Source organism: Cololabis saira, chromosome 24, assembly GCF_033807715.1.
Source record: "Cololabis saira isolate AMF1-May2022 chromosome 24, fColSai1.1, whole genome shotgun sequence".
NCBI classification, from domain to species: Eukaryota; Metazoa; Chordata; class Actinopteri; order Beloniformes; family Belonidae; genus Cololabis; species Cololabis saira.
In genome coordinates, this window is record NC_084610.1 from 18856287 (window position 1) to 18869495 (window position 13209).

Below are 13209 nucleotides of genomic sequence, written 5' to 3' on the forward strand. Positions count from 1 at the left end.
AGTCACACACTGGAACCATCTCCCCCCGTGGATAGTTGCAATAAACAAGGTGTCAGGTTTTAAAAGGAGACTGAAGCAGCTGTGGTTCAGAAGGAAATCATGATCAGTCCTAGGTATATATTGTGATTATTGTGCAAATTGTAAGTATATTATAACTTTAATAGTAAATATATTCTAAATCACTGTAGGCTATGAGTGTATATATACGGTAGTATAGTAGTATATGAGTATGAGTATGAGTATTATATATTATATTATATTAATATATAGTATTATAATGTATGAGTATATTATGATATGTAGTATATTTATACTACTATAAATAGAGGTATGGGTATATTATAAATTATAAAGTCGTTGCAAAATATTTTGCTCAAAAGCGGAACAGATCTGGTGATAGTAGCAAATATTGTTACTTAAGATGTGGATGGTTGGTTACTTAATCTTTTATTTTTGTTTCAATTTATTATTTCAGGAATTCTAATGAATGTTTTCCACCCTTTTTTGAGTTGTATTATTGTATTATTAATCTTTTGCATGTCTATGTGTGGACCCCAGGAAGAATAGTCTTCCCAAACAAGTTTCATGTGTAAAATTTCTTGGTGTACTAGTGGCTGAAAGATTGTCCTGGGGAAAACATATTGAGTATGTATGCAAATAAATTATGAAGTCCTATGGTATTATTAGAAGAGTTTCTTTCTTAGTTAATCAGTCCTGTCTCATGATATTATATTATAGTCTAATTTATCCATACTTGACATATTGCAACATTGTTTGGGGCGCTTCTTATTCTTCGTACCTTAACCAATTATTTTTAATTCAGAAAAGATTCTTGAGAATGATTTCATATTCTACTCAAGCACCTTCTGCACCCTTATTTAGCAAATTCAAATTATTATCAATTGTTTCTATTAATATGTTTCAAACATGCCTGTTTATGTTTAAGTTCATTCATTCCAAGCAAGACATTCCAGGCACTTTTCATAATTTTTTTCTGTTATCATCAGATATTCACTCTCATTCAGTTAGAGGTGGGAAGAACTTTCATTTACCTCTTTGTCGTACCTGCAGTCACCAATCCTTTATCAAATTCCATGGCCCTCAACTCTGGAACTCTTTAGATAGATCTCTTAAATTAGTGTCATCCTTAAAAACGTTTAGGACCAGCTTGGGGGGGTATCTTTTATCTAGGCAAAATTAATAGGCTATTCTTATTGAAATGAAATTGCCATTTTATGGATATTTTTGTTTGTGTGTTTATTGTGTTTTTCTTTGTTTCTTTTACCTTTTCTATTTTCCTTTCTATTCTTTTTCTATTGATTGATTTGTTTTTGTGATTTTGTATTGGGGGGAGGATTTTTTATAAGCCCCCTCGGGCTTCTTTTCCTCTCCTGCACAATTATTTGTCCTTGTATGTTAAAATAATTACTGTGTTATCATTGTGCATATGAATAAAATAAAATATCCTTTTTAAATAAACAAATAAACAGCAGGGATCAACGCCCAGATCAACTCCCACCCGCCACAAGGGCTCCACATCATTCCCGTGGGGTCGTGTTCAACTCACATGTGGAAGGTCATGTTGTCGGGGATGCCATCTCTGTCTGTGTCCGTGATGTCATGGACAGCACTTACAGCCATGACGACTTGTCCCACCGTGTACACAATGGACAGGTACACAATGGTCCTGGGGGGGGAAGCGAGCAGTAAAACAGGTGCACATCAGCTGCAAGCAGAGATAAGAGAGGCGAGGGACACAAACCCTGCCATGACCTTTACCAGCTGATTCTGGCTTTAACTCTATCAACTGATCTTCTCTCATACTGTACACATCAATGCCTCCCTCTACTAGGGTTGGGTGAAGGTCAGAACATTAGAATATGGTGTAAAAGTTAATTTATATCAATAATTCAACTTAAAAGGTGAAACTAATATATTACATAGTCTCATTACACGCAAAACAAGATGTGTTAAACCTTTATTTGTTATCATTTTGATGATTTAATTGTTTATTGATTTCATAATATAGAGATTTTTTTCATTTTTTCACTTGGGGTTTTCATAAATTACCAAAATTATAACAAATAAAGACTTGAAATATCTCACTTTGAATGTAGTGGGAAATAATATATTTGTTTCACCTTTAGTTGAATTTACTAAGAATGAAGTTTTGCAATATATTCAAAATTCCGACCTTCACCTGTATATTATGACATTAATAAATAAGAGCATAATATATGTCCGTATTGGTTCAATACGGAACGCATTCCGCAATTCCCAATTACGTAACAATTACGTATTTTAAGTGACGGGTGGCAACCCTGCCCTCTACCGTCCGTCTTTTCACCAGCAGGGAAACACTTTTCTTTTCTTTTGTTTTTGTTTTGGTATTTTAATTTGAAAGTCATGAAACTAACTTGAATTTTCCGAGCCAGGAGTCGGCGACGATGGCTCCCAGGATGGGAGTCAGGTAGCAGAGGGCCACGAAGGTGTGGTAGATGGTCGTAGCCATGTCGTCATCCCACTGCAGGAAGTACTTGAAGTACAGCACCAGGACGGCTGCAGGGAGACGAGTGCTCTTACTTACAGTTTAATTACATATACACTGCTACTTTGACCTTTTTCAAAGGAAAGTATAACATTTTTACACCACTACATTTATATTGATTTTTGTGAAATAAATCAAGCATTTTATCAACATAGCTTGTAACAAAAGCTGTTTTTCTTCCCAATGTTAATGACCAATTAAGCGCAAAGATGTTACATGTTATCATTATATCAAAAGTATAGGTCTAGCTCAGGGGTCGACAACCCAAAATGTTGAAAGAGCCATATTGGACCAAAAATACAAAAAACAAATATGTCTGGAGCCGCAAAAACTGAAGATTTTTTTTCATTATGCACTTCGAGAAAAAAGTCGAAATGTCGAGAAAAAAGTCAATGTCGAGAAAAAAGTTGAAATGTCGAGATTAATGTTGAAGTACAATCTCGAGAAAAAAGTCAAAATGTTGAGAAAAAAGTTGAAATGTTGAGAAAAAAGTCAAAATTTTGAGAAAAAAGTCGAAATATTGAGAAAAGGTCGAAATGTCAAGGAAATAGTCAGAATTTCGTGAAAAAAGTCAAAATGTTGAGATTAAAAAGGAAAGGAAAAAGGAAGAAAACAAGAAAAAAAAGGAAAAAAAAGAGAAAAAAAGAGTTTTAAAGGGAAAAAAAGAAGAAAAAAAGGAAAAAAAAGGTCAAACATTTCTGAAAAAGCTCCAGGGAGCCACTAGGGCGGCGCTAAAGAGCCGCATGTGGCTCTAGAGCCACGGGTTACCGACCCCTGGTCTAGGTTTATCCCTCAGATGTGGCTTCAAGAGAATGTGATCAGATCCGATCGACGGAGAGGAAAATGAAGCCGGACCCAGAGCAAGCCGCTCACCTCGCATGCCATAGTAGGAGAACCGCTCGCAGAACTCATTGACAACAATGAAAAAGATGCTTATGGGGTAGCCGCAGACCGCAAACTGTTTGGGAGAAAAGGGAAATATGAGACCGTGACAAAAACAGCAGGAGCCTCAGTCACTGTGGCTTTCAAAGAATGAGACAATAAATAGACATATTTGGATATAAGTGACACAAGAGAACTCACGCTTTTCTTGGGCCTCTTCATCTCGTTTATGTCTGAAGAAAAACAAAAGTTTGACGTCAAACCGACTGGTAAACAGATTAAACAGATTTCATTTTCTTACATACTAAGAAAAGAAGTATCTACGAGTAAAACGGGTTCTGGGAAGAGGAAAGACATCCCGGATGAAAAGCACTGGTTGCAGCCTCAGGACCGTGGTGCTGCGTGGAGCTCACCTGCCATGGCTGCTGGGGGTTTCCACCCTGGATCCCCACTTCTTCCACTGAATCCTTTAACAAAGTAAGAGACGGGGAGACACGCGAGACCCCTGTCCACAACCAAGACACAAATGGCATCAGATCGGCTCAGCTCCTCAAGTAACCTTCCATCCACCTCTGCACCGCCCACCGATGCTGGACTGTGGAACCGTGCGGTATCTGGTCTGACGCCTCCCAGCACCATTCCCACCTCTCAGCACATTCCCTTCATCTTTATCTAAAGCACACATGTGCATGTCAGTAATTACTTTATGGCTCAGGAAACTCACGTGCAAAAACCGGGTCTACGCTGACAAATCAAATGACTTTAATAAGACGGATGATAACGACTGGAACACGTTCTTGCTGGTGAAAACAGTCTTTAATTATTATTATATATTTTATCACATTCAATTCAATGTTATTCATATAGCGTCCATTAAAATACAGATGATCTTGTTGCACAGACCAGAACATGACCCTTCAGCAGTTATTACAGAAATGATGGCAGGTGGAAACTCCCCTTTGGGAGGGAAGAAACCTAGACCGGGACCAGGACCAGGACCAGCAACAGCTGTTGGGCCACAGTCCTATGTGAACACGGGAAGCCTTAATTTGAACTTTAAGGCCCAGCTCTGAGGCCAGCCTTGATTTTCTTACAGCTGAGCACATGGTTGAAACAAAGGAACCTCCATAATGACTCAAAGCCCCGGCCGGCTTTGCATTTACGGCCCTTCGTTGGTAAGGAATAGCCCTCTCATTGGGCATGGGCCCCAAACCGCAGGGGAGGTGGGCACATTTGCAACCTGGGCCCAGCTATAAAGAGCAGACTCCCCCCTCTCTCGGCCTCTTCTCTTTTTCTTTTCCCTCCTCTCTTGCTCCCAGGGTCCCAGGGAACTCCTATTTTAGCATGAAGAGCTACTAGCTATGGGCCGGCCTCCTCCATGATCGTGACCAAAGAAGCGTCTGTCTGCAGCGCTGCAAAGAGTGACCCACGAATGTTCTGAGCCCCAGATGAGCGGAACGAGGGACCCTTGCTGCCTCGACGTGAACGCCTTTGGACCGACCTGGAGCTGAAGGAGGCCCAGCAAGTGAAACTTCTACTGTCCTTACGTTTTTTAAGGACTACCTCATCTCCAATCAGCGTGACCAGCATCAGCCGAGGAGCATCCAGCCAGGCTTTGCATTTACGGCCCTTCGGTGATATGGAATAGCCCCCTCATTGGGCATAGACCCCAAAAAGCAGGAGGGGCGCCTTTCGATTTATGGCAGCCCGGGCCCGCTATAAAGAGCAGGCTCCCCCTTTCTTGCTCTCTTTCTCCCAAGCTCTTTCCTTCTCTCTTTCTACCAAGATCTCTTCTACCTCAGCCCTGTTCACTGTCCCATGGAGTTCTCTGTGAACTATGAAGAAGGCCACAGCTCCTATTTTAGCATGAAGAGCTAGTAGCTATGGGCCGTGCCTGAAGAAGCGTCTGGTTGCCTTGAAATGGCAACCACAGTATGCAGCGCTGGAACGAGTGACCCGCGAACATTCCAAGCCCAGATGAGCCGAACGAGGGACCCTTACATGCCTCGACGTGAACGCCTTTGGACTGACCTGGAGCTGAAGGAGGTCCAGCTCCTCTGCCCATGCGTTCCCCTCATCCACACTGAGATGAGGAGAGCAGGAGAGAGAGAGAGAGACGCTCTTTATCAGGATCACCTGCGGAGTGTAACCACCCAGCTGTTCACCAAGGAACGCTGACCGGCCAAAACAAACCACCTTTTTCTTCAACTACAAGGATCCGTGTAAGAGGCTGTTTTGTGTCCGGACAGAGAAACATAGTCAACACATTTAACAAGTTTAGTTTTACGTTGTGAGCCGGACCGCTGATCCCGTTACAACTGTGTTTATTAGTTTAAGTGTGTTTACTGTTGCATCCATGTTGCTGGATCTTGATGACATGTTCTTCCACAACAGAAAACAAAGCCCTTCCTCATTTCCCAGTTGAATGACCGGATCGCACATGTGAAGTTAGTTTCACATTGGTGCGTCTCAGTGTGGGAAACATCAGAAGAACTTGGTTTTCCAGTAGTGAGAAGTTATTCTAGTGTTTTGGGTTTTACTTTTCTCCTCTCATCCTCTCCTACTAACCCCCCCACACACGCACACTCTTATCTTGGCCATAAAGGCCCTTCCCCTTCTCAACCTTTCCCCGACCCTGCACCCCAACCTGGGACTTGCGGATTGGGCCGGAGCTTCGGGAGCTGCGTGCTGGCCTGCGGTCCCCACCCCTGGTCATCCTGTTGCTGCTTCCACCTGCCTGCTGTGCTGTTGCCGTCCCTGACCCACCAGTCTGGCCCTCGGCAGGAGGGTCTCCCCTTATGAGCCTGGTCCTGCTCAAGGTTTCTTCCCTCCTAAAGGGGAGTATTTCCTTGCCACTGTTTGGCTTAAGGTGTTTCTCCCACTAGGGGAGTTTTTACCTGCCATTGTTTATGTAATAACTGCTCGGGTGTCATGTTCTGGGTATGGGTCTCTGAAAAGCGTCTAGAGACAACTTTTGTTGTATTAGACGCTATATAAATAAAATTGAATTGAATTGAATAAAGCTTCAGAGTTTGTTTTCCCTGGAGGAAACGAAATCTTGTCCGCTGATAAATAATCTACTTTATTAATTGTTAATAATTGTCGAAGGACAATCATTAATACATCTTTGATAACTGAACCAGCACCCCCTTTGTCGCACAACAGAGCACAGCAGCATATCAATAACACTTTTGTGGATGAGACATGTTGAATAAACAGAATATTCTCTTCAGTCTCAGTGAACTTTGTTTAGGCTCACCTGAAATATCTGTAACAGGCAAAAATGTTATAACATGTTTACATCATCACTGGAAGGACAAAGCACCAAAACATTGTTGGAAGCATGACAAAAACACACACACACACACACACACACAGTGTGAAACACTTTGAGGACTCACGACTGACAGGTGATGCTCAGAGGCCCAAATTTCTGAAACGGTGTTTTTGAAAAGTGTTTTTAGATGTGGGAGTGGGGAGGGGGTTGCACATGAGTCAGCATCCTGGGTGCGTTCGCCTCCCTCCCTGCCGGTGTTGGGGTCAGTGGCATCAGCACACAGCCCCATTCACTGTTACGCTGACTCACAGCATCAGGCGTGGAAGTACCCTGGACTGTTGTTCAGCCGCTCGGACTACAAGAGCATCAGAACAAAACAAGCGTGTCTGTAATTTACAATTTTATGTATAAAACATCGTCTGTTCAAACAAATTTCAGTATTTTGCACACTGATGTATCGTGCACGTTTTCGTCGTTGTGGACCGACTCAAAATTAAATATAAAGATGCTATTTTTTCCTAACTTGAAGTCTTCTGCAGCCTGCAGACGTAACCTATTACATATAGTTACCTAGTTTAAAGGGGACCTATTATGAAAAACACGTTTTTTTCTTGCTTCAACATATATAAAGTGGTCTCCCCTCAGTCTGCCAACTCAGAGAAGGATGAAAGCAACCAAATTCTGCAGTGTCTGTACAGCCGCCCGGATGAGCCGTCCAGTGTGATGTGGATCTATGAGCCGTTCAGATTCGGCGCATTTTCGTTACGTAACCAAAATGCAAACCACTCCCACAACTAAACACCGTGTCCTAACTGCATGCGAGCGTCCGACTATCGCGTCGCACTGCGTGGCATCGGACGCTCTCTGTCCATCTCCCTCCAGCAGCTGCCACTTTATTGAGGTTTTTGTAGTGAAATGAGGAGGAATCATAGAGATAACTTCTCATTTCAACTAACTGGATCAGCCGTTCCCCATCCGTGACCGTTTCCTACAGCGCTGCGGCCAGTTAGGACAGTCCAATAGAAAACAAAGCAAATGGATGGATGGAATTGATTTTGTCGCTGACACTCGCTCGCATCGCATGCAGTTAGGACACGGTAACTCCGCCGGCCGGAGCTTCCGCCATTTTTTCGTAGCGGTGTATCGCGTCATTCAGGCAGCCAATCAGCACAGAGCCTCATTATCATAGCCCCGCCCACTCAGAATCCCTCATAGATAATGAGGTTAGAGAATGGGAAGATAAAGACATGGATCAGAGGCTGAATTTCTAATTTATTTAGCAAAAACAATCAAAAGCTTGTTTTTAAGACATTCAAGGACTGTTTGAATATTAGATGCCATAATAGGTCCCCTTTAAGTGTCATGTGATCCAAGTATACTGTGGTGTAAAAACAGAAATCCTCTTTTTTATTATTTTTCTATTTAACAGGACCAATTTTGCCCCCGCTAGTTTTTAGCTGGGGTCCGTAGCCCGACACGTATTTCACCGTGTTATCTATTTGGCAGGAACAAGCATTTTGGCAAACCAGGAGGAAAAACTGAGCACGTCTTACATGGAAACTGCTGCCGTCGGTAGCAGCCACCTGCGGCTCATCATTTTGTTAGGATTTCATGAAATTGTTTAAGAGTTTGAAGCTTTTTTTTTTACAAGATTCTAAACTGGTGTTTTTTCTTTATTTGCAAAGTTATCTCCTATTCAGGAGTTCAGCTATAGTTGCAGGGTTTAGTGTTTTATGGCTCGACTGTTTTCTCTATTTGCAGGGTTATTGTTTTATGGCTCCACTGTTTTCTCTATTTGCAGGGTTTAGTTCAGATATTTACTCTTCGCTAAGGGAAGACAATGGGGAGAAACAGATATTTTAACATTGAGGGGTCTCATCTGTTATCTGGGTTGACATCCTAAGGTGGAAAGAATGAACAGGGACATACGGCTGAAGGTCTGATATGTTTGGCAGATGGGGTTTATGTACAACCCCTCCCTTTTTAGTATAAATAGGACTGGATCCATGACGTGTGCATTTCTCTCCTGCCTTTGTGGTTTGAGAGAAGTGTACTCCGTCCGGAAAACATTGTGCATGATATAATAAAAGCTTGTATTAACTTTGATTCTATTTCCCTGGTTTTCTTATGGTGCACCAAACAAACAAACACTAAGGATCTTTCAATTTGCAATGAAATCATTAATTATCAGTAAGTATGAGCACCTGCTGGTCTCCAAACACATCAGGAACCCTGTGGTTTCAACAGGTGAGACGACGGTGTTGGTAGGCAACGCCACGATTCGGGTGACGAGGCCCACGGGCCCTGGGGAAGCTAGGAGCAACATGGGAGTTCATCTGTCCAAGAGCAGGCAGGGAGTGCCCTGAGAGACAGATTCATACAAGAAACAACTAATCACCTCATTGGATTACTTTTGTAATACTGTATTTGACCCGGTCTTTGTACGTTTTGACCGTATAGAAACGTAATTCTTGCCATTTTAAGAATGAGATGTACCTGCTGTACTCTACTGCCCTTACTTTTTAAAGACTTGTGCTTTTTATTATTTTACCTCTTTTCTTATCATTTTATTTCATTTTATTTGTTATTTACTATTTAATTGTGTCTTGCCGCTTTTAATGTTCTCAGAGAGGAAGGGGGTTTATAACTTAAGGAGGGAATTAAATTTGAAAACTCAAGTACAGCAATAGCAAAATATTTACATTAATGTTAAAATACAATATTTTCTCTTTTCGTTAAAGTTATTCCACATTGGGATAAGATTTTGTAAAAGTCAAGTGCTGACAATGATAATCTAAATAAGGGTTAGGATTACATAAATCTACGACTTCCTCCTAATCCTTTTGAACATGTTTTGGTTGCCTGTGAGGCTTGTTGATTTGCTTTTGTTTTTTATTCATACATATTTGTTTTTTACGACGGAGTATTAGGTCCAAACTAAGACAAAAAAAGAAGGAAATTACGAGAATAAAGTCGTAATATTACGAGAATAAAGTTGTAATATTAAATATATTATTAATATAACTTCACAAGATGCTCAATATTCCTCATTTTAACAAAGGGAGAAGACTGCTCTTCCTGTTAGAGATCTCATAAATTATATTCTCATAATATTTAAAATATATTTTCATAATATTACGACTTTATTCTCATTAAATTATGACTTTATTCTCGTAATTTCCAATTTTTTTTTTGTCTTAGTTTGGCCCTAATACTTCGTAGTTTTTACTTGTCTATATACATACATATATTTTTTTTAACCATGTTCAAGAAAGAAAGAAAGAAAGAAAGAAAGAAAGAAAGAAAGAAAGAAAGAAAGAAAGAAAGAAAGAAAGAAAGAAAGAAAGAAAGAAAGAAAGAAAGAAAGAAAGAAAGAAAGAAAGAAAGAAAGAAAGAAAGAAAGAAAGAAAGAAAGAAAGAAAGAAAGAAAGAAAGAAAGAAAGAAAGAAAGAAAGAAAGAAAGAAAGAAAATGTAAAGCGCTTTGAATTACCTTGTGTTATACAAATAAACTTGCCTTGCCATTGCTTCCAAAAGTGGATCTGCATGGGGGTACTTAGTATTACCCACCCTCCCTTTTTTCTTATTATTTCAACTGTAAGAAAGTAAAACAGTATGGTTTGAGGGGAAATACTTCCAATACTTCATGGTGTAGTAAAGCCAGGACCTAAATCTCATAATATGCTGTACGATGTACCATTATGACATCACTCCCACCAGCCCTCACCCCACCAACCATCTGCTACACTTATATTCTGAATAAACAAAATCAAACAAGTCAAGAGAAGTTATCACAGATTTTATTTATTTTGTTTGTATGTTTAAGTCCTAAACATTTTTCACATGAACAGTTACTGATTTCTTTTTTTTCTTTGATGTAACTTTACGTCCTACATATAACAAAAGGCACCTACCACGACCAAGAAACAAAGGGCGGAGAAAAGCCTGCCACACCCTTCCTCTTCTTCTTCTGTAGTTTCTTTGGCAAGAGTGCTCCTCTGAGCAGTAGGTCGCCATGGTAACCGTACAAAATATTGCACACATTTTTCATAAAATAGGTTGAAACATTGTGGTTCACTTGGCCTAAAATAGAGTTACTTTTTCAGTAAATAAAATATATACTGATGTTTCCATGCGTGACAGGAGACGAAACAAGGAAGCGTCTGCTGTAAAACTGAGGAGTGCACGTGCATCGCGGCAGCGCTCAGCTCTCTCACACAGTGGCGTCAATTCAGTGGAAGCTAAGGTATGGCAAGGTTACGAGTCACAGAACTTAACTAGAGTATCAATCAACACGTCCAGCAAATACTCATCACAGAAATCTGCTATGGAGCTTATCTGTGTGGTCAAGAAAATTGGAACTTTTTCAAATGCAGTCTCGCTCACTGCAAAAACTCAAAATCTTACCAGGAATATTTGTCTTATTTCTAGTTAAAATGTCTAATTTTTAGTCAAAAAATCTCATTACACTTAAAACAAGAGTCATTACCAGAAAAATAACTTGTTATTTGACCATTTTCACCTGTTTCAAGTAAATTTTCACTTGAAATAAGTAGAAACATGTCCAAAGTCAAGCTTCATAGACTGTTTGATACAGGGGATAAATGTGACAGATGCTCTTTATCACCTGCTAACCATACACATATGTTCTTTTCCTGCCCAAAGCTATGTTCATTTTGGTCATCTTTCTATAATACTCTCTCAAAAGCCCTTAATAAACCAGTGGTTTCTAGCCCTTTAATTTCTATTTTTGGTGTACCTGAAGATTTTAACAGTTTTACTAATAAGGAGATTAATATAATTGCTTTTTCCTCTCGTGTAGCTCGTAGACGTATTCTACTTCAATGGAAGGACCAAAAACCTCCATCTCTCAATTCTTGGTTGAACGGATGTCCTTTTTATATTTAGAGAAAATTAAATACGGTATTAGGGGTTGCTCTGATAAGTTTTCTTATATTTGGGAACCTATTCTTTTTTTGTTAATTCTTTGGCATCCTTGGAAGATTAATTTAATCTGATTTAATTTAATTACAGGGAAGTATGATATTGCTAACCATGTCTAATTTTTTTTATGGTTCCTCTTATGTCAGTTTATTTTAAATGTTTATTTATTTATCTTATTTTTTTTTTAATTTCTTTTTATTTTTTGTTGTTGTTTTGAGTGTCCTGTATTTTATTTTATTACTTTACTTAAAAAAATAAAATAAAATAAAAATAAAAAAAAATAAAAAAAATAAAATGAAATAAGTAGAAAAATCTGCCAGTGGAACAAGATTTAACTTCTCAATTACAAGCAAAACAATCTTGTTCCATTGGCAGATTTTTCCACTTATTTTAAGTGAAAATGGTTGTTTTTGAGTCTTGTCTTAAATGTAATGAGATTTTTTTTGACTAAAAATTAGACATTTTAACTAGAAATAAGACAAATATTCTTGAAGATTTTGAGTTTTTGCAGTGTATAATAACTAGTGAAATCGATCATGTTGTTCTGATTTGCATTTGTAGTTATTCCATAAATGTATTTAAAAAAACAAACATTTACATTTATCCGTTGAAGCAAAGGTGTGGCGGCTGCCGTACTGTACCTTGCCATACTGAATTGACGCCCTTGCTCTCACAACAACTCTACTGGAACGGGAGCCCAACAGCCCGAACAGATAAGGTGTAGACTTGGGACCGGTTCCCTGCAGCGGTTCCGACCCCGGGAGCCTTTCAGACACACCAGCAAGATAACGCCAAGCGGGCGTTTGATTGTTGACTCCTCACGTTCCAACCTCTCGAGGACGAATGATATTGTAACAGTCATCAAAGATTAAAAATTAATTACATGAATCAAAGTCTCCATAGGAAACAAGAATAAAGGCGAGGAGGAAGCAGAATGTCGGATTTTTCAGCGGATGACGTGCACAGAAAAAGGAAAAAGAAAGACAGTATTAGGTTGCGTTAGATTGTTTAAATGGATCCTAGCGGCCCCTGCGGGTTTGGACCCGGCGTTGGCGGCGAGGGAGGCCTGAGTCGGGCGTGAAGCGCCCCGTTAGAGAATGGTGCTGGAGCCGTGAGGGTTGGCACTCGGCGAGCCGCTGATGGCGTTGAAGATGCCCAGAGAGTGGGACAGCGTCGTCCTCGCTCCGTCCTCCACCGGGTTGATCTGGGAGAAGCAGAGAAACAGGGTCATTGGGAGAGATGCTTCTCTTTCCTTTCTTTAACCCGTTTTTAAGGGAATCAAACGAATGCAAGACTATGGAAGAGTATTAGGGCCAGGCAGGAGAAAAATAAAAATATTTTAGAGAAGATTTTTTTTTCATCATGCACTTGCACTTGCAAAAGTCAAAATGTCGAGAAAAAAGTCGAAGTGTCAAGAAAAAAGTTGAAATGTTGAGAAAAAAGGCAAAGTTTCGACTTTATTCTTGAAATTGTATTTCAACATTAAACTCGACATTTTGACTTTTTTCTCGAAGTGCACAATGAAAAAAAAAAATCTTCCCCTCTCAAATATCTTTTCTC

At 39.9% G+C, this 13209-nt stretch overlaps 2 protein-coding genes across 2 annotated transcripts in view; both read right to left on the bottom strand.

The window, feature by feature from the left end:
* Positions 1–3661, bottom strand: part of slc15a1b (solute carrier family 15 member 1b) — a 19009-nt gene extending 15348 nt beyond the window's left edge. Inside the window, exons 1-4 of the mRNA XM_061715560.1 lie at positions 3632–3661; positions 3422–3506; positions 2418–2559; positions 1568–1687 (exon numbers count right to left, since the gene is read on the bottom strand). Coding sequence (XP_061571544.1) covers positions 1568–1687; positions 2418–2559; positions 3422–3506; positions 3632–3652 — 368 coding nt within the window. The 5' untranslated portion in view covers positions 3653–3661. The remainder of the gene's footprint in view (positions 1–1567; positions 1688–2417; positions 2560–3421; positions 3507–3631) is intronic.
* An 8601-nt stretch (positions 3662–12262) lies between these two features.
* Positions 12263–13209, bottom strand: part of LOC133425059 (dedicator of cytokinesis protein 9-like) — a 135234-nt gene continuing 134287 nt past the window's right edge. The window contains exon 52 of the mRNA XM_061715720.1: positions 12263–12853. Within this exon, the coding sequence (XP_061571704.1) occupies positions 12740–12853 (114 nt within the window). The 3' untranslated portion in view covers positions 12263–12739. The remainder of the gene's footprint in view (positions 12854–13209) is intronic.